This window comes from Piliocolobus tephrosceles, chromosome 10 (assembly GCF_002776525.5).
Source record: "Piliocolobus tephrosceles isolate RC106 chromosome 10, ASM277652v3, whole genome shotgun sequence".
Lineage (NCBI taxonomy): Eukaryota > Metazoa > Chordata > Mammalia > Primates > Cercopithecidae > Piliocolobus > Piliocolobus tephrosceles.
The window spans coordinates 402,514-428,725 of record NC_045443.1 but is presented as its reverse complement, the minus strand read 5'-3'; the positions used below and the strand labels follow the sequence as shown (position 1 = coordinate 428,725).

At 53.9% G+C, this 26,212-nt stretch overlaps 2 protein-coding genes across 2 annotated transcripts in view; one reads left to right on the top strand and one right to left on the bottom strand.

The window, feature by feature from the left end:
• LOC111520309 (sodium- and chloride-dependent betaine transporter) overlaps window positions 1-217 on the top strand; it is a 53,875-nt gene extending 53,658 nt beyond the window's left edge. Inside the window, exon 10 of the mRNA XM_026447796.2 lies at window positions 147-217. Coding sequence (XP_026303581.1) covers window positions 147-217 — 71 coding nt within the window. The remainder of the gene's footprint in view (window positions 1-146) is intronic.
• Window positions 218-546: 329 nt separating this feature from the next.
• The window catches only part of IQSEC3 (IQ motif and Sec7 domain ArfGEF 3), a 95,832-nt gene continuing 70,166 nt past the window's right edge, over window positions 547-26,212 (bottom strand). Inside the window, exons 4-9 of the mRNA XM_031936249.1 lie at window positions 23,192-24,279; window positions 21,282-21,443; window positions 6,055-6,177; window positions 5,511-5,677; window positions 1,099-1,266; window positions 547-581 (exon numbers count right to left, since the gene is read on the bottom strand). Coding sequence (XP_031792109.1) covers window positions 547-581; window positions 1,099-1,266; window positions 5,511-5,677; window positions 6,055-6,177; window positions 21,282-21,443; window positions 23,192-24,279 — 1,743 coding nt within the window. The remainder of the gene's footprint in view (window positions 582-1,098; window positions 1,267-5,510; window positions 5,678-6,054; window positions 6,178-21,281; window positions 21,444-23,191; window positions 24,280-26,212) is intronic.

Here is a 26,212-nt window from a genome sequence, read left to right as displayed (position 1 = left end):
TCTGTGGAGGGAGAGGGGAGGGGCTCCGGTTCTGTGGCGGGGGAGGGGAGGGGTTCCGGTTCTGTGGTGGGGCCTGGACTCGACTCTCATCCTTCTCTCTCCTCTTCTGAGGCTCTTTCCCTCACATACTCACCCCCTGTCCCCAGGGCTCATTCCTGTCATGCTTCTTGGGGAGCACAACCAGAGGAGAAGGGGTCAACTAAGCCACAGTAAATGAGGTGATAGAGGGACAGGAAAAGGACATTGAGAAGAGCTTTCAGGCTGTTCCAATCCAGCCACTGTCAACCTGCTTCCCTCTATAACGTTGAGGGCATCCCCTGTCCCAGGCAGCAGCCTGCAGATATGACACCTCCACCCTTTCTCTACTACACAGATGCAAGTGTGCAAGAGCAAAGGGATCACAGAGACACCTGGCGTCTGCTCCAGCGTGTAAGACAAACCAGTCGTTTGCAACCAGACAGATCCTAAGACCTCAGCAATAAAGGCTCTCGAAGCAGAAAACGCTGTCCCTGCACAGACTGGGTGGAGGGAGCCTAGTGCAGAGCCTCAGAAGAGGTCTCCAAACTCTCCCAAACTGTCCCCTGAACCAACAATATAAGGAGAGGGAACTGCAACCCCCATGACATCCTTTATAGTATAAAGTGTAGTAGCCTACAGAGAAGGCCCACTTTAAAAATCATTGCAGGCTTAGAACATGCTGCCTGGGACACAGGTCACTACCAGTAGGGCACCTCTATGGTGATGCCACAGCCTAGAGCCTATTGAGCCCATTTCCTGCCTTCTACTCATCAGGACCATCCAGGAATGCCTGGTAGTCATGCTGTCCTAGGAAAGGGACTAAATCTCATCTGGCCACGCAGATGCTTCCACCCTAGACCACCAGGCAGTCCTTCTTGACATCTCATTTCAGACTCTCCTGCTGCAGTATCTGGTGGCAAGAGGCAATGAGGAAATTAGGCAAGAAAAAAAAAAAGATGCAGTGTCTGGCACACAGTAGCTACTCCATAACTATTATGTGAATGAATACGAAAAAAGAGTTTTGGAAAGCTAAGGAGGAGAATGGGAAGAGATGCCAGGAAAGAAGGAAGGAAAGGAGACGGAAGATAGGTGGCTTGTGGACACTCACTGTCTTCATGCCCACGATGGACTTCTCCACCTTGGTGACGTACGTGACGTGGTCCTCATTGGACTTGAGCTCCTTCTGCTGTATCCTCTCATAGATGCCTACCACCAGCTCCCTGGGGATGTCAGCGCCATCGTCCACACCTAACAACGTGGAGTGGGCAGGGGTGGTGGAGGGGTTGGGAGGGAGGGTGTCAGAGCGCTGGAGCCAGACAGAAGAGACCCCCATCCAGCCTGGAGCTCCCTGGGGGTGGCCTTGATTTTTGCCATGCCTTTAATGCCTGGTGCCTCATACCCATTCAATTAGGAACAAGTTCCTCAGCCAGGCACCAAAACTAATGATATGATACGGCCCCAACACACATTTCCTGCCTCACCTCCTGATGTTCCTCAAGCAGAGTCTTTGCGCCCACCTCCCAGGCCTCTTTCCCGATGGCCAAATACAGCCTCCATGTTCCTGCCAACCCTCTGTGCCTCTGCAGTTCTATCGTCTTCCTTGTGTTTGTCTCATCCCCCACCTCCGCCCCACCACTCTAGCATCACAAGGAGGTTCTGTTTCATTCTCTTTTGGATCTTCCTCCTCCTGGGTTCTCCCTTCCTCTCCAGTGGGAAGCATGGAGTTGAGGGCTTAGTCTTTGAAGGGATTCCTCCCTCACTGGGAGCAGTGGGGGAGCAGTGGGGGAGCAGGCAGACCCAATAGCAATGCAGGCGAGGACACCCCTGTTCCACCTCCTGCTTTATAGTAATGATAAAACTCTGGCAACAAAAAAACACTGGCAGGAAATATGCCAAAAAGCAAACACATTTCTTTTGGAGAAACAGGCAATTAAAATATCTTCTTTCTACTATTTCCAAATCTTTCTTTAATGACTATATGCTTCTTTTATGATGGAAAAATTAAAAATAAAGCAACTTTGGCAAGCATCTCTCAAAGGAGTGTTCCCAGCTACTGAAAGGACACCATGCCTTCTCTGCACAGCTCCCTGCCTGTTCTGGCTTATTCCACATCTGATCTTGGTTCTTAAAGTCAGGCAAATGAGCCATGCAGCAGCCAAGGAGCCTGAAGGAAATCAGGCTGTGGGTAAGAAAAAGCAAGGAGAAAGGCTGAGTATATGGATGCCTCCAGTTCAAGGTGGCAGGCTGCATGCCTCTGCTGCTTCTGAACACTCAGGAGAAAGGAATCTTGTAGAAAAGCATAAACCCACAAAGACAGAACAGGAACAAAGGCACAGGTGTCCCAGGACCTGGAAAGTGGATAACTAAGTGGATGGATTTAGCAAACCTGAGAAAGCTGAAACCTAGACCAGCAGAGAGGCTAGAAGCCGCTCGAACACCACACAGCCACCAAACGGCTTAGAGCTGGTGTAACAGCATCTCCTAAAAGCGAAGGTGAAGGTGGGCTGGAAATAGGAAAACAGGTTGAAAATGGGTTAGAAAGCTGCTGTGCTTCCGTGTCCCCTCCTCACTCCAGCAGAAGACTAGGAGTCCATTCTCCAGAACTCTGGGCTGAGGGACCCCACATCCAGCCAAGGGTGGGACTCTGCTGAAAAGTGGGGGATGAAGTTGATATCTGTATATTAACCCTCAACCCCACTTCCCACTTAAAGATCTTAGAACTCTGGCAGCCAGAATCATACATTCTGGGTAACAGATTGGACATTTATCTTCTGGGTATCAGGCAGAACAAGAAAAAAATGTCTCCAGATACTGCAGTGGGGGGTCTCCCAATGAAATGGCTTAACTAAATCACCCTACAAGAAAGCCCACCAGCCAGTGGCCCCCACCTGTGTTCACAGAGTTATTCACCAGCTTTCTGGTGTCTCACTTTAAATATGAATGAACAACCAGATTTCATCAACTGTATTTGGAAAGTCTATACCAGGAAAGAGAAAGAAATATGGGGAAAAACAGAAAAAGAACTCCAGAAGAAATAGAGGCAAGCAGGGAGAAACTCAAACAAACAAACAAACCAATATTAATATCTTCACAGAGATGGGAGAAGATATTGGATCTACAAAGTGAGAATAAAATGCTATAAAAGAGGAACACTGAGAGGACAAAAGAGAGCTATTGAGAATGAAAAATATGACAGCAGGAATGAACAACTTGGTAGGAGACATGAAAGATGGCACTGAGGGACATTTTCCAGAAAATGAACGAAGTAAACAAAGATGGAAGGTAGAAAACTATAAAAGTTAGAGGATCAGACTAGGAGATCTACCCACAGAATAACAGGAGTTCAAGAAAGAGAGTCCAGAGAAATTGGAGGGCAGAAATGATCAAATACAACATTTAAGAAAACTTTCCATGATTGGAGGACATGAGTTTCTAGATGGAAAGGACCAATCCAGCCCTGGGCATGAGAGATGAAAGAAGAACTGTAGCAAGGCACATCATCGTGAAAATCCAGAACACGAAGGGCAGACAGAAGAACCTGCAAGCTTTCAGAGAGAGAGAGAGAGAAAGAGTAACAGACAAAAGGCCAGCAGCTGGGAGGGCAGAGCAGCACTGGCAGCTAAAAGACAACAGAGCAATGCCTTTGAAATCCTGATTGGCGTGTTTTGAGGCGGGAATTCTATCCCCAGCCAAACTCCCAACCAAGGTCAAAGACAGAAAAAGATACATTCAGAAATGCAAGTTCTCAAAAATGGCCTTTTCTCTGGAAGTAAAGTAAAAATGAGGAAGCTCTGACATGCAGGAACTAGGAATCTACCATGAGAGCAAGGGAAGGAGGGCCCAGGATGCCGGCTGTGCCCTGGCCCCGCCACTGTCCAGACTGTAGCAGGACCAGAGGCTCCCCAAGATGACGCTCCTGCACTACCTCCCAGGTCTGGATGTATGGAGAGGAGCTTGACACGTAGGGTAGGAAGCTGGGGCTGAATCAGGGGAGGTCCTCAGAGAGTTAAGCAAATGGAAAGAGAAGCATTAACTCCAAGGAAAGTAGAGGTAGAAGGGAGTTGCAATCATTCTGCACTCACTTGCAGACTCAGCTTTGGAGTGTGTGTGCAGAGCCTTAACATGAGCGCTGACGTGAGTGGGATGGGTCGGGGAAGGTGGATGAAAGACGGCTAAATCCTTACATTCTATAATGGGGAATTAATAGATAATGCTTAAAATAAAAATAATTAACAAGGGCCAGGTGTGGTGGCTCATGTTTGTAATCCCAGCACTTTGGGAGGCTGAGGCAGGTGGATCACCTGAGGTAGGGAGTTCAAAAAAAGCCTGGTCAACATGGTGAAACCTCGTCTGTTCTAAAAATATAAAAATTAGCTGGGTGCGATGGTGCACGCCTGTAATCCAAGCTACTTGGGAGGCTGAGGGACAAGAATTGCTTGAACCTGGGAGGTGGAGGTTGCAGTGAGCTGAGATTGCACCACTGCACTCCAGCCTGGGTGACAGAAGTAATAATTAACAAGGAGCAGTGTATAAAAGAGACGAGATACCAAAGTATAAATACTGTATAGCCCTATTTAGATGAAGTTGAAGGACTGGCAGGACTCGTCAATGGTGATAAAAGGCAGAATAGTTGTTACTCTTGGGCAAAGGTATTGACTGGGATGGGACAGGAGAGAACATTCTGGGCAGGTGAAAGTGATCCAGATCAGGATCTGGGTGTGATGGCATAAATGCACACGAACATACACATTCATCAAATTTCAGGCGCACACACTCACAGTCTGGGCTTTATGCCAGTTAAAAAAAGTGATAGAAAATAACAGAGAAGCATAAGCATGCAGTTTATCAATACAGAAGAAACGCAAATAGCTAAAAATGTCAAAAGTGGTTGCCTCTGGAGAAGGTGAGTGGTGAGAGGGGCAGGGACTAATTTTTTTCTATGATAAGCCTTGTAGGATTATTTGACTTTATTAAATTATGAGGATGTATAACTTTGATTCTTTTAAAGGCTAAAAAAAAATCAATTGAGCACACGTCACAGTCTGCCAGTCCTGGTTTGCTCCCTGCCAGACAGCGCACTGCGTCGATGAGAGGACTTGCCGGCTGGTGCCATAAAGTTACCTGCAAGGCTGACTTGAATGGACCCAGGACCTGAAGGTCCTGTTCCTGGCTCCTTCCTCATAAGTTGTGGAGGGGAAGGGCTGGCACCACTTGAGCCAGCAACTCTGGTGTCACGGGCCTAGAGGCCAACCACGTTCCATGGAGGGCAAGAGGCACTGCCCAAGGGTGCTTGCTGCTCTGCAGTGGCAGTGGCTCTTGGAAACGCCCCAGCCGCCTGGCACACAAGTAGTGTTCCCAGCTTGCTATGGGTGACCAGGCCCAGAGAGCAGGTGACGATCTGTGATAGGGGCTCAGACTCACAGAATGCACCCTGCACAGACCGGGCCTGAGCCATGGCCTTACCCCTCCTGCCCCGGTGCCCACCTCCTCACCTCGAAGGTTTCGGATGAAGTCCTCCAGCATCATCTTCCGGTCAGGCTTGATGTTGGGGCTGTACATGTCGGTGTTGAGGAGGATGATGGCGAAGGCAAGGATGAAGATGGTGTCGGGGTTGTGGAACTGCTGCACCACTTCGGGATTGCACATGCAGTAGCGCTGGCTGTGGGCGGGTCAGATGCAGAGCAGACGCTGAGCCCCCGCTCACCCTCCCCCAGGCCCAACAAAGGAGGGGGTGTCCAGGGGGTATCCCCACTCTCCAAAGGCTTTAGGTCCAGGGAGACCACCACCTGTGCCATACCCTGGTCTTCTTCCCCACACCCCCAAACGCCCCACCTTTCTAGTCTGGGGAGCTCACGGGATCGGTCCCTTTTCTTTCCTTCACTTCTTCCTCCCCAGCCTATACTGCCCACACCAGAAGGGCTGTCTCTGGCCCAGTGTCCAACCCTCCTGATAGCATCTCCTGTCTCCCAGGCTCACAGCAGCCCGGCTTCCCCAACCTGGGGTCTGTTGGGGAGTGGAGCTGGGAAGTGGCCTTACCTGAAGGCCTCGATGAGCCGCTCCACCTTCTGGGCCTCTCCTTGCACACGGATGTGTGCCTGGAACTTGCGCAGGGCCTCGTCCAGCTCCATGCTGGAGAAGTCCATCTCGTCCACCACGCAGCTGAGGGCAGGCAGGGAGGGTGTGAGGTCAGGCGGCCCCCTAAGCACCCTCCAACACCCATTTCCGCTGGCCTCCGTTCCCAGCCAGGACGGGTGCAGGGCCCCTCAGGCTACTCACCCCCGGGGTTCTCCCTTTAATGCCCCAAGAGGACCATCTTCTCCCATCTCCCGCAGTAGCCCTTTCAGAGCCCAAACCCTGAGGCCAGGAGAGGCTTTGGTGGCCCAGGACACAGGGGTGGAGGGAGGCTGAACTCGGATCTTCCGACTCCAAATCCCAATTCCTTCCTTCTTAGCCTCAGATTATTCCCCAGCAAAGCTTTCAGCACAAATAATACAGTAAACACATTTATTCTGTTCTTTCAGAGAACCGCTAGGAGCCTGTGTTTCTCCCAGGTTTAAATTTCACTTTCTCATTTGGGTCTTGAGGTGGCTGAGTCCTCCCTTGGGTCCCTTCTGCTGTAGGCTGAGCAGTAAGGAGCAGAGCCCTTCAAGCCCCTGGGGCTTTCTGCAGCCCAGTTCCTTCCAACTGCCCCAGCCCTCAGGGGAGACTGTCGTGGGAGGCATGGCCTCTTAAGAGTAAATGACAAATGCGCTTAACGTGAAGGGACAGCGTGACACGCAGGCCAGATTCTGGTCCTGGCTCTCCTGCGAACTTGGTGTGACTCTGGCTCGCCCACTCACTCCTGGGGCCTCTGTGTGACCTTCTGAAAAGGGAGAAGACTGGAGTCCCTGCTCCCCAAGGGCCTTGCTCCCTCTGAAATGCTGCCTCCAACCCTGGGGGGTTTGCCTCTGAACATCCCGAGCTTCCGTGTGTGTGTGTGGGCAGTCACATGCCAGTTCTCCCAGCTAAGCAGGCGCCTTCCTCTGGTCTAGCCCGATCCAGGGGACTCTGCACTGCAGGGTCTGAGGCTGAACCCTCCCAGCCCCCTCACCCTGCCTCACCCTCCTTTGGGGTGCTCTGTCCCCAGGGCCATGTGCGGCGAGGCAGGAGTCCAGGCCTGGCAAAGCAGAGGACCCAATGTCCCCTGGGCATTGCTTTCCCTTTGGGAGAAGCAGACCAAGCATGTTAAGATTGGGCTCTTGGAGCTGACGTTTGCCCACTCTACACCCACTCACCCCAGTCTCCTCCCACCGGCTATGGCACAGCCCCTGCACACTGCCCCAACACTGCCCACTGCCGGCAAGCAGTCCCTCTCTGTTCCCATGGTCCTCTGGCCTGCCTGCCCAGCACATCACGGCACAGAAAACGCCTGCTGAGTGGCCATGTGATGGTGACATGAGCTCTGAGCAGGACCCACTTCCTCCATGACCTCAGCTTCCATTCTGTGCCCACTGCCCAGAAGACTTGGAGACCCTCAACTCTGCTGTCAGTTTTTAGGAGAAAACAAGGGGAGACGCAACAGTGGTGGTGATCAGGACCTGGTGGTCCATGGACTCTGCCTCTCCCACAGTTTTCTGGGGAGAACAAGGAGGAAAGCGCATCACCGAAGGCTCTTAGAAAGGGAGGGGGTGCCGAGAGGGAGCTGGGAGTTTCTCCTTCTCTTTCCTTTCCCCTCCCTCCCAAAGGCAGGGCCTATGGCCATCTTCAGGCTGTGAGTTGTCCTTGGCTTGGTCGAAGCCCGCTCCTCTCAGGCTTGCTGGCCAGGACGGTGGGCAGGTGAGGGTGGGGCTAGGGGTGGAGGCCAGCATCTTGCCCAAGGGTGAGAATCGGCAGCACCAGGATCAAGACATTTGAGGTTGAGGTGCCAGCTGGGGAACAGGGGCCTCCAGGGCCAGCCAGGTGAGAGGCTACTCTGATTTCCCAGTGACCCTCCTCACCTCCACCCTGTACCCTCTGCAGCCGTATGTGAGCACCAAAGGCCCTATGCGGCCACATCTGTGTGTTCCCATAGCCCAGCCCATCAGGAGTCAGCAACTGGGCACAACGGAGCCACACAGTGACGCTGTCCAGGGCTGGTGACCAACAGGCTGTGGTCCGATGGGTACAGAGACAGAACCTGGAGGAGGTGAACCAGTGTGGTCACACATCAAGGGAGTCAGAGTGTTTGGGCCAGAGAGATGGAATAGGGCAGCGAAGTCAAGGAAAGTCTAATTAGACTGACAGAGAGAGAAAGGAGAGAGAGACAGAGGGACAGGCAAGGAGGAAAAGGCAGGAGAGAGATCCCAGAAAGGGAGCGAGACCGGAGAGTGAGACAAAGAACAAGTGAAAAACAGAGACAAGGGAGGAAGGGAGAAAGACAGAGAGACACGAGGAGAGACAGGGACAGGAGGGGAAGAGGAAAAGACAGAAAAAGACTGGTAGAGATGAAGATGAAGTGCGCCACGGACTGGTGGGGGCGGCATGGAGCGACCACATCCCACCCTCTCAGCCCAGGGCGCTGACTCTTGTGAGGCCAAGGAAGAAGCCCTTGGTCTCTCTGAGTGGCATCCTGCTGCTCCCCAGGACTTGCCCCCATCTGTCATGTACCCCGCCCCTTCCCTGTTTCTGAACCCTGAGGTCCTGGCACCCGGCTTCCCACATCCACGTTCCTCCAAAAGCCTCTCTCTGAGTGCCTTCTGCCCCAGAGCTGTGGACCAGGTCTCACCCTGCAACGGTGGGGGTGCCGGGAGGCCCAGGGCACCGTGGGGGCAGGCTTCCGTAGGAGGCGGCGGGAGCAGCTGGTGAGGGTGGGATCTGCCCGGCCAAGCACGATGGCCTAGTTTCCAGCCCTTCACTCAGGTGACAAGCAGCTGCTCACTCGCTCAGGGCTGCTGCTAAAAGCCCCGGTAGTGAGCGGAGAGCCTGAGAGCCAAGGACTGGGATGGGAGAAGCAGCCAGGTTGAAAGGTCGGCCCCCATAACGGGAGTTGAATACACCCTTCGTGGGCCTCAGAGCGGGGAGGGTTGCAGGGGTGGTCACGTGGGCTGTGGAGCTGGAGGGGCCTCTCATCCAACATCTTCCAGTGTGTGTTCTCAGGACCCCACAGCGGAGTCCTAAGATTTAAAATGCAGCTCGCTGGACCCCACCCCAGACCCAGCAAATTAGAATATTTGGGGGCAAGGCCTGGGAATCAGCATTCTCCGCAAGATCTCCAGGTTGTTCCTAAATTGTGAAACCAAAGGCTGAGCTGAGTGCAAGGGTAAGCCTCGTTGTGGCTTTTACAGTGTGAATCCGGCAACTCACAGGCCACCGGGCAGCAGTCCTTAGGGGCATGTGTCCCCACCTGGATGTCGGGGCTGCTTTTGCGGTGCGGGTGGTGAGGGAGGGGTGCATGGAGGCATGAACAGATTTGGTTCTTCCCCTGGCTGTGCACTGGCCATCCTGCCTTCCTCCCCTCCCTGCATGTACCACCACAGGGTGTCTGTGTTTCATGAACAGGTGCTATTCTGGGTTTCCCAGACCCTGGGGAAAAAAATGACATTTTCTGGCTGTGAAAGCCCCCGCTGGAAGGGAGGAAGCTCTGCTCAGCGGTGGGACACTCTACCCTCCTGCCCGAGGAGGCCACTTCCTCACTGGAGAGTTGGGGGTTGGACCAGGTGGCCTCTCAGGACAGGGACCCAGAGGCACCGGCCATCTCTGAAGCAGATGCTCCCAACGGCAGGGGGCAGACGACCACAGCAGCACTTCCGGCTGGCTGGTGGCTTCGTCCCCGCCGTCCTCCGGGGGAATCACTGGTCACTGTTTGCCTTTCTGATAGGGCCTGTGTCATCCTGGGGAAGGTGGCCGGGGGTGGGACTGTGCTGTCTGCCATAAGCCCTGCTCATTCCAGAGTCCCCGTCCCCCGGAAGCACCCATCAGCCTTGGCCCTCTCCAGCATGAGCCTCCTCTTCACTCCCTGAGCATAAGCTTCTGCCCGCACCGTGCCCTCCTTTTCTCCCTCTCCTTCTCTCACTCTCTGCCCTGTTGCTTCTCTTCTTTTCCAGCGTCTACCAGCACTCCTAATCCCCACTTTCCAGCCTTCTGTGCTGCCCTGGAATCCTCTTGGAGAGCTGAGTGTGGGCAGTTTACCAAATCCATCCTGCAGCCTCCACCCAGGGTGGCCTGGAGTCTTCTCTCCTCATCGGTCATCTTTAAGTAAAGAGCACCACCCATTCTCGGGTGGTCTTTTCTGGTGTATCATCTCCCCATTTTACAGAAGACAAAACTAAGGCTGCGTAGGGCTTGCCCTATGCCCCCACAGCTAGGAAGAGCCGGCTTTCAGCTTCCTAGTCTTGTGAGGCCTCTCCCTGCCCCACTGGGCTCCCTTCTCTTCACTCCTGCGTGTGCACGGCATGGCAGGGAGGTCCCTTAATCCAGTGCGGGGAGCTCCCTCCGAGTTCTCTGTACTGAGTATGGCTCTAAGTGCTTCACTACGTGTGCAATGACTTCATCTTCTCAAGCTTGGGCAATATGAACCACTATTCCATTTTTTAAAATTACATATGAGACTGAAGTACACGAGAGAGCCAGCCCTGCAGGGGGACTGCACACATCTCATTCCTTGCTGACATCTCCTGGGGCAGGTGGCCCCCTGTGCCCTCCTCTCCCCCACCCCTCCCTGGCTCTCTGCTGCTCAGTGGCTGGCACTAATGTATGTCTTCCTAGGGGCTGTGATCGTACCCAAATGGCTTGGTGGGGACCTGTGAGAGGCCAAGGGGAAACACGTGGACACAGTTAACCAGGCATGCCTATTGGTGCATGCGTGGGCAGTCAGCACAGGGGCTCTGTGGTCACCCTGCAGGTTCAGAGCTGGCCTGGGCACAGCAGGGGCCCATATCCCTGACCTTCTGCCTTCCCCTTTCTGGTGCCTTTTGCGCCCCGTGGCAGTGGCTGGCTGACTCTTTCAGCAACACACACTGAATGGCTCCCGTGTGCAAGGTTGTGCTAAGGAGCTGGTGTAAGTGACAAGCAACATAGTCTGTCTTGGTGGGAGAGACAGGCAATAAATACAGAATCAAAAGTAATTCTTTGCTCATAGTGATGACAAGTTCTACGTAGGGAAACGACAGGGTTCCAGGAGAGGACAAAGGAGATGTATTTCATACTGTATGTCTGGAAAGGCCTCTTTGGGGACATGGCATTTAAGTTGAGACCTGAAAGATGAGTAGGAGGTGGCCGAAGGAGAGAGGGGAGAGCTTTCAGGTGGGCTAAGGGAGGAGGCATATGCAAAGGCTTGTGGCGGGGAGGAGCTTTCAAGGACCTAGGCAGGGTTCACAAGGTTGCAATGCAGACAGTAATAGGGAGGATGGTGACTGTGGGCCTGGGCAGGCAGGCAGGGCTCGATCCGTCAGCTTTGTGAGTCATGAGAAGGATTTGGGGATTTATCCTGAATGCACTGGGACATAATAGAGGGTTGTGATCAGAGGAGTGACAGGGTCCTGTTTGTTCTAAGAAGATTTCTCTGGCTCTTGGGGAGAAAATGAATGGCAGCGGGGCAGGAAACAAGACAGAAGCAGGGGCCCAGGTAGGATGCTACTGCGGAGGTCCAAGCTGGAGATAATGGGGCTGGGACTAAGGCCGGAGCAGGGGAAGCAAACTGGATGAACGATCTCGCTGCATCTTAGAGGAAGGACAGATGGGACTCGAGATGCAGGGAATGTGGGAAGTGAGGGAAGGGAGGCATCCCTGGTGCATCCTGGAGCTCTGGCCGGAGCACCCGGACGCCTGGAGGTTCCGTTCTCCAGTGTGAGTGCATCTCGGTGCAGACACGTGCTGGAGGACAGACAGGGTCTTCAGCCTGGGGCACGTGAAGTTTGAGGGGTTCTTTCAGTCAAGCCACCATGCCCCCCCGCACTGAATCATGCTCAGGAGCTTGTCTTTTCCGTCTTACAAATGAAAACCCTGCCTTGAGCCCTCATTGCTCTCTAGTCACTGCCTCTTTTCTGTCCTCTGCTGCCTCCACCTCCTCATCTCCATTCACTCTTCAACCTGCTCCACTCAAGCATCCAATCCCAGGATCCCATGAACACTTCCCTTGTCACGGCCACTGCTGGCTGCTACGTGGCCACATCCAACGGCCTCTCTCTGTCCTCATCCCAGCCTCTTGGCAGCATCGACCTGGTTAATTGCTCCCTTCTGGAAACACCATCTTCTTGGCTTCCATCATCCTCCCTCCCCAGGTGGACTGACTCTTTCCTCCAGAGGTGCCTCTCATCCATTGCAGCTGCCCCTCCTCACTGACCTGAAACTGGGCCCCACCCCCCTCTCAACAACCACTGTCCCGGTGGCTGCCCCCATTCTAGTGGCTGCCTCCATTCCAGTGGCCCTAGATAGCTAACAGTTTAACTTGCTTGAGTAAATATTTGACAATGTCTAGTTTGATAGATTCTTCAGATGACATGTCCCTGAATCTGGCATCTCCCTGCCCCTGAAACTGAAAATCTATACATGTTTATTTGGTAGATGGAGCACCAACACAGGGGGCCTGAAGCACATGCATATTCTGAATTCTCATCAGCTCGGAGACCACTGGCTGTGCGCTGGCCACCTGGCTCCCTCCCACACTGGCCATGGCCTTGCTGCTTCTCCACGGCCCTGGGCTCTGCCAACTTCTCCCCTCCCCATGCCCACAGCCGCAGCTTAGGGCTTCATCCTTTCTCACCATGGCTGTTAACAGCAGTAGCCTCCTCACCAGTCTCCCTGCCTCCAAACCGTCTTCAGAGCCATCCTAGGCTGCTCATTTGGTACCGTGGCTCATGACCCTGCTCACATTTCCTCCAGGGCTTCCCACATCCCTAGTATGAAACCCAAGTTCCTTAGCAAAGCAAAGAAGGCCCTGTCTGCTTCCAGCTTCTCTCGCCCCTTCCCCAGCGTGGTCCCCTCCTGCAGCCTGGCTCTCATGCTCCCATTTTGGTGCATGCTGCTTTTCTTCCTGCCGCCCAGCCCCAACCCTGCAGGTCTCTGTTTGGCTCTCATTCTCTCTAGGAGTCTTCCCTGACCTCTGTTGTCCCCAGAACCCACCTTCTGTTCACCATTGCGTGTATCTCCCCGTGTCATAACATTTGCCTGCCTGTCTTCCCCACAAGGCTACAGGCTCCTTCAAGACAGGGCAGTTCTTTTAATCTCTGCCTCCCTAGTATATGGGCACCCAATCACTGTTTTGTGGGATGAATGAGTGAGTGAGTGAGAGATGACCAGGAATGACCTCGAGCATGCTGGCAGCTGGAGAAGGAGCCTCAGTGGCTTGTGACTTTGGAAGTTCTACCCAACAGCCCAGGATTACTCAGCCTGCTTTGCTGCCAAGATTATCCGGAGCTGACACCGAGACCTGTGATGGACTTGCAAATGGCCCCGAGGATTCCAGACTCCAGGCAATGAGGCAGTGTGGCGGGCACAAACCCCCTCTTCTTCCCCCTGCACATGCAAGTGAGTGAGTGATGAGAACTAGAGCAACTGGCACCGATTAGACTGCTTCCAGCCAAGCATGACTGGACCTGTCTCAGGAGGTGCCGCTGACTGGCGTGTGGATCACGAGTGGTACCAGTTTTGCTCAGGCTTCCCCCTCCTTCCTGTGAGCTTCTGCAGGGTCTGCAGCAAATACCTCACAAGGGTTGGGGAAAAAGGATGGATGTTCCTGTATCTGTAGAAACAGGTACAATCTTGCATAAAATTGCTTGTTAACATTGATCTGTGCGTGGAATCAGTTTGTGTTGTCGGAAAATGAAGCGTCCTACACGCCTGTGATCAAAATGAATTTCATCATCTCAACCTTCTTTTTTTTTTAGTGATAGCAAGACAGTGTCTGGCAGACAAAGGAACTAGTTGGGAGCTGAAAATAGGTAATGGTAGCAGCAAGGGTTTTTAATTGGCTGGAAGAGACGGCAAAGATCTGGCCTGAGAGAAAGTGTGTGAGCTTGTGCTCCTGGCTGAGACCAAGCCCAGGTTTCAGGATTAGGAAGGAAAACTGAAACACCTATTGCCACGGAATGTAGAAACCCTGGCTTTATTTGCCAGTTCTTGGCTTCCACAATCCAGTGAAAAAGGCCCACTCCTCCAGAGAGTTCTTTTGTTCGTCAGAACTCATAACATGCTCAACAAAGGCCAAGGCGTTTTGGAAAAGTGCAACGTGGCTAAGAAAATAGAAGAGGAGGAAACAGATGCAGGACCTGCCAGTGTTCCTGGTGATGTCATGGGGACGAAGAAACTCTCTTTTGAGGGGGCCTGGGCAGGCCTGGCTGCCACTCACACCTTGAGACTCAGGTACCAGAAGAACTAAGTTCAAACTACCCTTACAATTTAGAATCCTGGAGCTGATTTTCCTCTTGCTGGACTCGGCAGCATCGTTTGCTGGTGGATCTCAAACTGAGGCATGCATTGCAATTGCCTGGTGGGTTTAGTAGTGCACGGAGTGCTGGGCCCCAAGCCCCAGAGTCTGATTCAGCGGGCCTGGAGCGGGAACTGAGTGTTTGCATTGCTAACAAGCTTCCACGTGAAGCTGATGCTGCTGGTCCAGGGACCACCCGTTTAGAAGCACTGCTCTATGCCAATAGCAGTGGGTGGAATAAGAGAAGGCCACGGAGCTGTTACTTCATGTAGCCTCCTGGTGGCTCATCTCCTCACCTCGAGAATGGAGACAACACTGAGAATATCTACCGCGCAGGGTTGTTACGAGTGTTAAAAGAGGCAGTGGGTGTGAAGTTCCGGGTGTACAACAGGGCTTAACTGCGTGTTCATTTTCATTAGGTGTGGGCTGACCTGGCTGTCAGTGGACAGGACCCCTCCCTGCCCCACCAACTAATTCTGCCTGGAATTGCATCATTAGACAGCCACCCATCGGCCCTTTAAGATACACATACACCAGAGAGAGGAAGCTAAATCTGGCTCAGACCTCTTGAGACTTGCAAATCAGCTTCTCAGCTCTGCTTTCTTCCCAAATCGAGAGGCTCAGGGCATAGCAAATAAGGGGCAGAGCGAATAATGCCAAGGCAAGAGGTGGGATAGTATCTGATTTTGTTCAGTTTCTCTGCTGCTGGCCAGGAGACTAGTCATTTCTTTTCCCCAGGGCCTCAGTTTCTGCCAGGTGAAATGAGAGGGCTGGACCAGCTGATTGTCTAAGGGGTCTTCAGTGTCATGATTCACGGGGCGGGGGGGGGGGTACTGACAAGGACTGTAAAAGCAACCGAACCACATGGGTCTCGGAATGATGCACAGCGGCTGGATGGTGCAGGGTTAAGGGCTCAGGGGATGGAGTCGCTGTGCCTGGCTTCAGACCCCAGCCACTGATTAGCTCTGTGACTGTGGGCAAGCTCCCTAACCTCTCTGTTCCTCAGTGCCTTTGTTTGGTACTGATTAGCCGCGCTTCCCTGCCAGAGTCGCTGTGAAGATGGAATGAGGTTCTGCATGTAAGGCTCTCAGAACAGCACCGTGGCGCACATGTGAGCTGCATTATATTTCATGGCCTGCTTGGTCACAAACGGCCCTCCTGGAGATACGACAGCCCTGCCCTGGAGACACTGGCACCCCGCAAGCCCCTCCTAGAAGGCCCGCGTCGGAGTGGCCTGTTGCAGTCACAGCTGTCACACAGAGGAGACTAAGTCCTCCAGAGCAAAGGCCTGAGCAGTCAGGGAAGGACTGGGTGGCAGGTAGGTCCATTTTTATATGACAGTCCAATTTAAATGCCAAAGTGACCAGGCCAAAGGGAGTCTCAATCCTGGACTGAAGGTCCCAAGATCTCCAGCTACAGAAGTAAATAGGTCTTAAACTCTCACAACTGTTGACTGTTCGGGAGAATCCCTTGTCTATCCGTGGTGGGGAGTGGGGCAGGAAACAGTGGAGAGGTGCAGGGTCAAGGCCATAACCCCAAAGACACCACTTTGGAAGATGTTCTCCTTCCAGCCTTCTGGTGCTGGCAGTGTACCATTTTCAAAGCAGTGGAAATGACCCTAAATCTTCTATTCCTGCCTGCCTGCACTGGGTCTCTCTCTCTCTCCTTTCTCCCTCCCGCCCTCCCTTCCTCCTCTCTCCTCTTCTCTCTCTCTCTCTTTCTCTCTCTCTCTCTTCTTTTTTGAGACAGGCTCCCACTCTGTTGTCCAGGCTTCCAGGCTAGAGTGCAGTGGCACAGTCACAACTCACTGTAGCTTCCATCCCCTGGGCTCAAGCGATTCCCCTGCCTTGGCCTCCCGAGTAGCTGGGACCACAGGTGCCCGCCACCACACCTGGCTATTTAAAACATTTTTTTTGTAGAGATGAGGTCTCTTTTGCCCAGGCTGGAGTGCGGCGGTGCCCTAACAGCTCACAGTAGCCCTAACCTCCTAGGTTCAAGTGACTCTGATGCCTTGACCTCCCAAAGTGCTGGGACCACAGGCGTGAGCCACAATGCTTGCCTGGGCCTCTTTTTATCTCCTCCAGACACGTAAGGTCCGCCTGGGCCCGCTCTCCCCTTCCTCATAGGAATTCCTCAGGAATAAGGTAACTGAGATTACACACAGCAGTGTGGGCAGAATGTTCTCAGATGATTTCTTCCTAGCAATGAAAGGCCAGAGCCTTCCAGACTGTTGAATGTGACAGACAATCTGTCTTCATTTCTAAATGTCCTCTAAGAAGAACAAATCTGTTATACTCTGGCCAACATATTTCCATGGAAATAAAATAATGAAATCTGACCCGAACGTCAAACCCTGATATGTCTTGGAATTTAACAAAGGATGGAGCAGATGCAGTGGAGGGAAGAACACGCAGGAAGCTTTCTTCCGACAGCTCACCCCAGAAGCTGCCTTCCTGCATTTCATGGAGATGGTGGACACCAGTGCTCTCCATGTGCATGGGATTCACACCGGAAAAATCATCCAGGCCAGAAGGAGGCCGCTCACAGCCAGCATGGAACATTCCCCATCCACTGGCCTTCAAACCTGCTGAAGCGGACATTTCAGAAAGGAAATAGAGCAGAGCCAAATTCCCCAGCCATGTGAAAACGGAGAGGGAGAGGCTTCCAGCCCTAGAGGACCCTAACCCTGGCTGCTGCCTGGCTCCCGCTGCTGGCCTGCCACCGCACGACTCTCAGCTTCTGCACTGGGCTTCCTCAGGCTGCAGGCTGCTCCCAAGACTGGGCCGACCCCCTTCCCAGCAAAGCCCGGGAAGTTCCAGCAAGTTCTCGTTGTCTGTCTAGTAGCCCTGAGTTTGAGTCACGTTTGAGGGTTCCTTGTGCGCGGGGAAGGGGCGTTCTAATGTCTGTGCTTTCAAGCAGGAAAGATAATAATGAAATAGCTAACATTAGCCTGTAGTCCCAGCTACTCAGGAGGCTGAGGCAGGAGGAGCACTTGGGCCCAGGAGTTCAAGCTGCAGTGAGCTTTGATCATCCCACTGCCCAGTAGCCCTGGTGACAAAGAGAGATGTGTCTCTAATAAAAAAAGAAAGAAAAGAAAGAGCTAACATTTACAGATAACTTACTAAGCGTCAGGCACTTCATGTACATTGAAAACATTTAACTCACTTGAGACAGGTACTCTTACCAGCATTTTACTAATGAGGAAACTGAGGCTGATTTCTCCTTTAAAAACAAACAGGCTGGGTGTAGTGGCTCATGCCCGTAATCCCAGCATTTTGGGAGGCTGAGGTGGGAGCACTGTGTGAGGCTGGGAGTTTGAGACCAGCCTGGGCAACATAGTGAGACCCGCATCGCTACAAAAATATTAAAAAATTAGCCAGGTGTGGTGGCACATGCCAGTGGTGCCAGCTATTCAGGAGGCCGTGGTGGGAGGTTCTCTTGAGCCTAGGAGTTTAAGGCTGCAGTGAACCATGATTGCACCACCGCACTCCAGCCTGGGCAACAGAGCAAGACTCTGTCTCAAAAAAACCAAATGCAAAACCTTCGCAGGTAAACACTGGAGTGAGTGTGGCTCTTTGAGCTCAGAATGGCTTCTATTATTATCATCTGATAAGGCCTGGTAAGAATACATTCCTTCTTGGAATGTGTCTTCTGTGGAAATAAGACACGAAAGGATGGAGATGTCAGCTTCCAAGAGCGCTGAGGGCCGAATTCTGAAAGCAAATGTCACAGCATTCATGATGCTCAGACAGACCAGCAGCCGAGGTGGCAGCTGCTGCCTCCCTCCTCTTCCTTTCCCCGCAGGCAGGCCTGAGAGCTGGGAAGTGCACCCTTCCCCTCCGAGAGGCTTTCTCATCGGCTGCTGCTTGGGAGAGTGCTGTGGTTTGGGCTGTTTTAGTCTCCAAGGGGATGGGTGATTTATATCCTTTTATTCAGCAAACAGCTTTGTACAGAACGAATGCCACTCGCTAAATGTCACCAGGCGGGGACAGGGGAGCTGCACAGAATCCCAATGAAGCCTTCCAGGCCTGGGCAAAATGGCACCTGGTGACTTGGCTAATGTGTGTGTTTTCTCTGGCGGGAGTAAGGAAGAGACAGTGATTCTGAAATCCAGACTGGCTGGCCAGAGTGGCAGGGAAATGCAGAGACTCCAGCACCCACCTCTGCTGCTAGTGCCTGCCACTTCCTGCTTCTCCATCTTCTCCCTGCCCTTTGCAGGAGAGGGTCCCCTCCACCTCAGAGAGAAGCGAGGCAGTCGGTGAACTATGGACTTTGGGGAGGGGCTCCTTTCTGTGGCACTGAGTCAGCATGCCAGGGCCTTGCGGCTTTCATCAGGGCACATCGGGGCTCAGCTCTGCACTCAACCCGGCCCAAGCCAGGGTTCTGGCTGGACGCCCCTTGGTCTTCTCACTCTCTTTTCATGCTCCTCCTTCTCACGTCTCCCCATCCACACCTAGGTCTGTAAGTTCCCTGAGACTGTGCGCCACGCTTCTTCACACACACACACACACACACACGGGTGCCCAGCGTGGCCCCATTCTCAACACACAATAAATAAGTGCTTGATGTTTGTTGAATGAATAATAAACGGCCAACTCATTCCCCCATGAGCCCTGGCACCCCAGCACTGCCCTGGCAGGATGACAAAGCATGCCCCAGTGTTCAGGGCAGTGCTACCAATGCACTAAGAGATGGGAAAGGTGGTAGAGTCTCAGGACTTGGAGAAACCTTTGCAATCACATTGCCCAACCCTCTCGTTTTACAGATGAGGACACCGAGGCCCAGAGAGGTGACCTGTCAAAGCCACACAGCACAGAGGAGCAGAGCCTGGGTCCAGCTATTTCTCCGATCTCACCATCCTGCCTCTTCTCACTGGAAGAGTGTACCAAGGCAGGAGTCTGGCCCCTACCCATCCCCAGCCTGATCCCCGCCTAAGGGGGTTAGCCCAGCCCCCAGCCCGGCTCCTCTCCTCAGCACAGGCTGCAGCCACTGCTCCAGGCCTCCAGCCCACAGCCCATACACCCAGTCTTCCAGCGAGGAGGGCAATTGGTTTTCACTGTGCCGCTCAGCACCACCTGGGCTGCAGGAAAACACTGCGTTCCCCGCGCTCCAGATCAATGTGGGCCTCGCAGGTTAGAATTTAGGGCGCGGGCCACATGGAGACTGGGAAAGACAGAAGAGAACAGACAACAGTCAGGGCCTGTGGGTGAAGCAGAGTCACTCCTGCCCCCAGAGCAGAGACACACAGGAGGGGTGCCTGGGGCGACGGGGCCAGCACCTCACCCTGGCTTGGGGAGGAATGGACTGGGACAACGGCGCATGAAAGCCAGAGAGCTGAGCCGGCTAGGGGACACAGAAAAGGACGGGTGTGAGGAAATGCCGTCTTTCCCCTTCTGCAACCCAGGTGTATCCTGGATCCCAGTATCACCTCCATGGTCCCCCACAGTAGTGCTGGGGAGGGGAAGGGAAGCCTGAGGGAGAAGAGAAAGGAGGTGACAGGGAGACACTGCCTAGCACTGGCTCTCTTTCCTCTTTGAGGCCCGCAGAGGGTCTCCACCAGCAGCTCCAGGAGGGATGATACATGGTCAAAAGCCACCAAGAGTCAGGGCAGGAGCTCAGTTCTGCCCAGCTGAGGGCCGTGCAGGGATTTCAAGGTCCCTGAGCGGATCCCAGCCCTCACTCATTGAGCTCAGTCAGATAACCACCACATCAGTGGATTTAGAAACGTGACAGGGATTTCAGAGGGCAATGGGTCCAGCCCTTACAACCCAGCACCATTCTGCAGGCAGGGAAACGCAGGCCCAGAGGACAGGGGCTTCTCCACGCGGGCACACAGCACCAGGACAGCACCATAAATAGAAGCTAAATCTCCGAACTCCCACTTCAGGGATGCTGACCACTGGGTGGGTGACTCCCTCAGCGTCCAAACCCTCTCTGGCAGTCCCTTGCTGCTCCAGGGGCCAGTACGAAAGGGATGGCTCCTCCCAGGGCCTCCGGGGAGACACGTCTGCTGACTGTCCCCAAGGAGAAAGATGAGAGAGAAATGGGGGAGGGTCCCTAAGAATGGTGACCTTCAAGAAGGAGGCCAACCTAGGGAACTAATGGAAGCCAGAAGGAGCAGGGGGCATGGCAGGGGCTGGAGCCGATGTGCCAGGGAAGGAGCAGCTGCGGGGCCCTGCCCTCAGCCTCAGAGGAGCGCCAGCCCCGCCCTGCCATCCTGGACGAGGTGTGAGTTTGAGGAGACTTTTGCCTGTCCACACTATCAAGGCTGAGCGGGGGCAAAGGCAGCCCCCTTGGGGTCCCCACCCTGCGACTGGACTTTAAAACCATTTTCTTTGGTTTTAAACAGTCTTTCTTTGGTCATGATTTTGTTGGTTTACTTATCTTTATGGAATTGTCGTATTTTCTTGCTCCAAAACCCTCAGTCTAACCCCTTCTTCTTTCTGCCTCCCATTTTTGCCTCCAGCGATATGAAAATGAACCTTGGAGAATGGGTGGGTCCTGGGGGAGGGGGGCCGAGGGGCTCGTCACCAGGCAGAGATGAACCCCAGAGCTGATACAAGCCCTTTCCTTTTCCTGGTTTCTCCTGCCCTGGAGGGTGGCAGACAGAAAGGGCTTCTTGTCTCTTTGGACCATTTCTGTATCCCTGGTGCCTCAAATGGAGCCGGGCCTGGAGCGAACTCAATCAATGACTCTGACCGGAGACAGGGCTCCGGCCCACTGGGGTGATGGGCTAAAGAGGGGATCCTGGTTCCTGCGGACAATCTGGAAGCTGGAAGCTGTCAGAACTGGAGCGAGGATTTCAGCAAGGAGCTCACGGAGAGAGCCCGGGCAGGTGGGGTGTGGGAAGGAGTCGGGGGAGCCCGGAGCGCCGGGTACTCACTCCAGCACGTCGCGGTTGAACTGCTTCTTGCTGTTGCCCAGGAACTCTCCAATCATCTGGCGGCTGAGGCCCTTTCGCTGGAGGAGGAAATGGGCCACACCAATGGGGGTGTCCGGGATGAAGCCGCGGGAGATCAGGAACTGGATGCCCTTGTCCGGGTTTCTGGAGGTGGGGAGAGTGGGGAGAAGCAGTAGAGAGCGAGCTGAAGCCATCCGTGACTCTTTCCTCCCTGTCTTCCACCCATAGAAGTGCCCAGAGGTTCCTTGGAAATCCAGTTCCCCATTGGAAGCACCTCTCACCAGAGCCTCAACCCACTGAATGTCCTCACGCAGAGGATGGTGCGTGACCAGGAGGAGGACAGGGGAGATCTGCAAACAAAGTGAATTCCAGAGCAGGTGGAGGAGGACCCTTCTCTGTCCCTGCCTCCTGGGTCTTACCCCAGGCCTGCCCTTCCCCTACCCATATCCTGTTGTCAATATGCAGGTCCCCACTGCAGATGCCCCAACCCTGGAGACAGGGTGGGAGAAACAGAGGTGGGACCTCCGCCACACCCTCTTTCCTCTGCAAGCTTTGAAGCCATGCTCCTCCCTGAGCTGTTTCTCACCGGTCCAGGAGGAGATAAGTGCAGAAACACAAGGTGAGCACTTAGAACCTTCCATAGCATTTCAACATTTCCAGGACAACCAGGCATGTGATTGTTTTTCTAGCAACTCATTTTCATTGTATTTTACAAAAGTATTAGCCCACAGTGTATTTTCAGAAGGGTGTGGGGGAACAAAACTGGTTCTTCGCTATGGATAGTTTTAAGAATTACTGCCTCGGGGGAGACGAGTATCTGTGTGAGTTTTCATGGGCGTGAAGAAGTGACACTGTGGAAGTGGGGGTGGTTTAGCATCAGATCCGCCTTCCCCGAGGTCTGCCGAGTACTAGCTATTTCATCGTGTGCAACTCGCCTTACTGGTGTGAGCCGGCTTCCTTTTCTGCGAAACAGCAAGGTAGTACCTCTGTGTAGATACTGCTGGGAAGATTATAGACGCTTTATGTAACGTGAGCTATGAACAGTAGCTACTTCCTCTAGAATAGAGGCCTCTTGAGGCCAGGGGATGTGTCCTACTCACCTCTGTGGTCACAGTGCCTGGCACCCAATAAATGACAGCCAAATGAATGGATGAACGTGCATTAGGGCCAGAGAAAGACGCTCTTGGCTTGCGGTTATGAAGGGGCGAGTGGAGGATGGAGGCGGGTACCTCATGGACTTGACATTTCCATGGGAGGGGCAGGTGTGCTTCCTTTCCTCTGCTTGGGACCGGCTGTATACATTCTGTGTCTCATTGGGGTCTCTGAGCTATGGCAGTCGGTCATTTCTCCCCTGTTCTCTTTCTACTCTGCCTCTGCCTGCTTCACACTCTCTCTTCCTGGTAGCCCTCCCCTCTCCTGCTCTCTGCTGGCATTCCTTACAAGGCGCCTCTCGTCCCTCCCCCACCCAGCCCCGCATTTCATCAACGCTGGGAGCTAATGCATTTTCCCTGGCTTCATATTCCACCCGAATGATTGCTGCTTAATCCTCAAACCGCCTGGACTGCTATTTACTTAATACTGTCTTTTCTTTTACATTCTCTTACTTTTCAAACGCTAGCTTCATCTTAAACTGTAACAGTTGTGAAAGCTGTGTTTGATGTGTTATTTTTTTCCTTTAATGTCTCTTAAAATAAACTCAGAATGATTAAAAATAAAATGCCTACTTCCTAAACATGACCCAGGGAGGAGGCAAGGCACAGATGCGCCTGCAGGGCCCTGGGATGACGTGGGCAGTCACCTGGTGCCCTGCTTGGTGGAGGGGCAGTGTCCCTCCTCCTTCCCTCCCTCCCAGGACGTCCAGGACTCCGGGCTGGAGGCCAGGGCTGACTTACATGTTGAATAGGTTGAGGCCGATGCGGTAGAGTCGCTTGCGCAGGGTGTCGGTGGAGAGCGTGGGCGACTTGCAGCTGGCTGGGTTCTGGCAGTGGTAGCGCGGCAGGCTCAGGATCATGGCCTGCAGGGCATCCTTGGAGGCGGAGGCCGACACCTCCGAGCCTGACTTGGCGGACTTGGTGGACGCGCTGCTGCTGCTCAGCTGCTCCAAGTCGCCTGCCTCAGCCTCGGCCCCTTTCCCCACTTCTGCCGCCTCCTCCTCCTCTTCCTCCTCCTCTGCTTTGGCTGCTGTGGCTTCATCCACCGCCCCGCTAGCCCCAGCCTCTGTGCATGAGTCCTCCGCTGACGCGTCCCCCCGGCCCACAGCGGGGGCCTCCGGGGCCTCCTGCCCAGGGGTCTCGCCCTGCTCGGCCTTGCCCGCCGTGGGCTCTGCTGTGGCCTGGGCCGTCTGAGCGCCCAGGCAGTTGGCTACCGACAGAGCCGTGGAGGAGGAGACGGATATGTTCTGGTTGGCGATCTGCACCGTGACGTCCCGGAAAGCCATCATGAGGGTGCCGCTGTGGCCCGGGGGCAGGCCGGGGGTCTCCGCGGCCTCATCCCCGGGCCCAGGGCCTGCGCTCTCCGGCTCCCGCCTCTCGCCCTCCAGGCCCGGGGGCCCCGCGGCCGCCTGCAGGGCCTGGTGGAGCTGGTAAGCGCCACCCTCCTGCAGGGAGCACATGGTCTTGAGGCTCCAAGTGCTGAGCGCGTCGTCGATGGACTTGGCCAGGGACTGCACCTGCTCGGTGAAGGAGTCCTCCAGCTCGGTGAGGGTGCCCGCGAAGGTGGGCGGCAGGGAGGGCGAGCGCACCAGCGGCAGCCCCATGAGGCCGTAGCCCTCCATGAGCGCTTTCTCGGCCGCCAGGCTCTCGGCCGTGGGTGCCCGCACCTTGCGCAGGGAGATCCGCCGTGGCAGGCGGCTCTCCAGAAGCGAGTTGCGGATTTTCTCAAAGTTCTTGCTGAGCTGGTATTGGCGGAAGGCGGTTTGGATGGTGCAAGCGGCGCGCCGGGACACCAGGTGACCCCCGTACTTATGTTCTAGCATTTCAATCTGCAAGGACAAGACAGAGAGGAGGAAGGACTCAGCGGGGAAAGGTGGTCAGCCCCTCTGAGGAGTGGTGGAGTCACCCGGCCAAACTTGGGTGGGGCCCAGGAATGGACAGTGGGGGGCTCCTGGGCAGCTCAAGTCTGAACCGCCTAGCATGTCACGGCCACACGGCAAGACTCCTAGAGGTGTAGGATGGAGGGATCCGTTCTGGGGGCTGGTGATGTCCCAAGGGCCAGGAGTGAGGTGCTGTGTATCCTGGACAGATTTTGATGCTGTGGCGGGTATTACAAAATGCTCATGGAGGGGCACAGTAGCTCAGGCCTTCAGTCCTAGCATCTTGGGAGGCTAAGGAGAGAAGATTGTTTGAGCTTAGGAGTTTGAGACCAGGCTGGGCAACATAGCTAGACCTTGTCTCTCTCTAAAAAAATAAATAAATAAATAAAATAAAATTAACTGGGTGTCCTGGTGCGCGCCTGTGGTCTTCAGCTACTGGGAAGGCTGAGGTAGGAGGATTGCTTGAGCCCAAGGAGTTGGAGGTTACAGTGAGTATGACTGTACCACAGCACTCCAGCCTGGGCAAAAAAGTGAGACTTTGTGTCTGTTTTTTTTTTTTTTTTTTTTGAGACGGAGTCTTGCTTTGTCACCCAGGCTGGAGCGCAGTGGCCAGATCTCCGCTCACTGCAAGCTCCGTCTCCCGGGTTTACACCATTCTCCTGACTCAGCCTCCCGAGTAGCTGGGACTACAGGCGCCCGCCACCGCACCCAGCTCATTTTTTGTATTTTTAGTAGAGACGGGGTGTCACTGCATTAACCAGGATAGTCTCAATCTCCTGACCTCGCGATCCACCAGCCTCAGCCTCCCAAAGTGCTGGGATTACAGGCTTGAGCCACCGCGCCCGGCCGTGTCTGTTTTTTTTTTTAAGTTCATGTTGGAGATGCACACAGAAGTATTTATGGGTAAAATGCATGACACCTTGAATATGTGTTAAAATATTCTGTCAAAAAATGTGGAAGAGTTAGATTAGATGACACAATATTAATATTAATAAATATTAATAAAATGGTTACAGCTGGATGATAGCTGGGGGGAGTTCATGACACTGTTGCTTCTACTTTCGTGCACACTTTAAAAATAATAAACAACGAAAAACAGAAATGCTAAAAGCACCTCACAGCTCTCGTGCTTCCCCACTCCTCCCCAGCAACCATGTCTCTGTGGTGGTTTTTTTCCCAGGAACGTCAGAAGGCTTGGGAACTGGGCTGGACCACCTGCGTGTTCCCAGGACATAGTCAGCTGCTCAGTAAATGTGGCTTTGCTAAAAAGTTGAGCGGGTGTCTCAAGAAGGGGGTCCCTCCAGGCCACCGTTACCAAGAGTCCCCAATTTGAGTCACCTCTGTTCTTATGGTGGCAGCTGTCCAACCAGGGCAGGGTGGGTGGGGCGGGCTCGGGGACATGGCACCTCACCTGGGCAGATCTGATCCCAGGAAACCTTCTGTCAGGGGGCCAGTGAGCCTCCTCTCGGCTCGGTCCTCCTGTCCACGGGCTTCCTCCTCTCAGGTTGCTACACTCTCACTTTTCCTCCCTACTGAAACTTCTCAGGAAAGGACAGGGAAGGTATGACGGAGCCATGCCCCCAGAGGCTTCTGCCTTTCAGTAAGGGACAAGGCCTGTGAGAAGGTGACGGGCTTAAATGGCGGCATCCTAGACTCTGATCAGCCGTCAGAGAAGTTTGGGAAGTGAGAGTGCTCCCGGTCCCTGAAATTATGTCCTATTCACAACCAGACATGTCAGGTACACATGGCGTCCTTCCCGAACGAAGAATCGGGATGCGTGCGCTGAGATGAACAACTGGAGGCAAGAACAACGACGTCACTCCCACGTTCTCCAAGACGACGACCTCACTCCCACGTTCTCCAGGACGACGACGTCACTCCC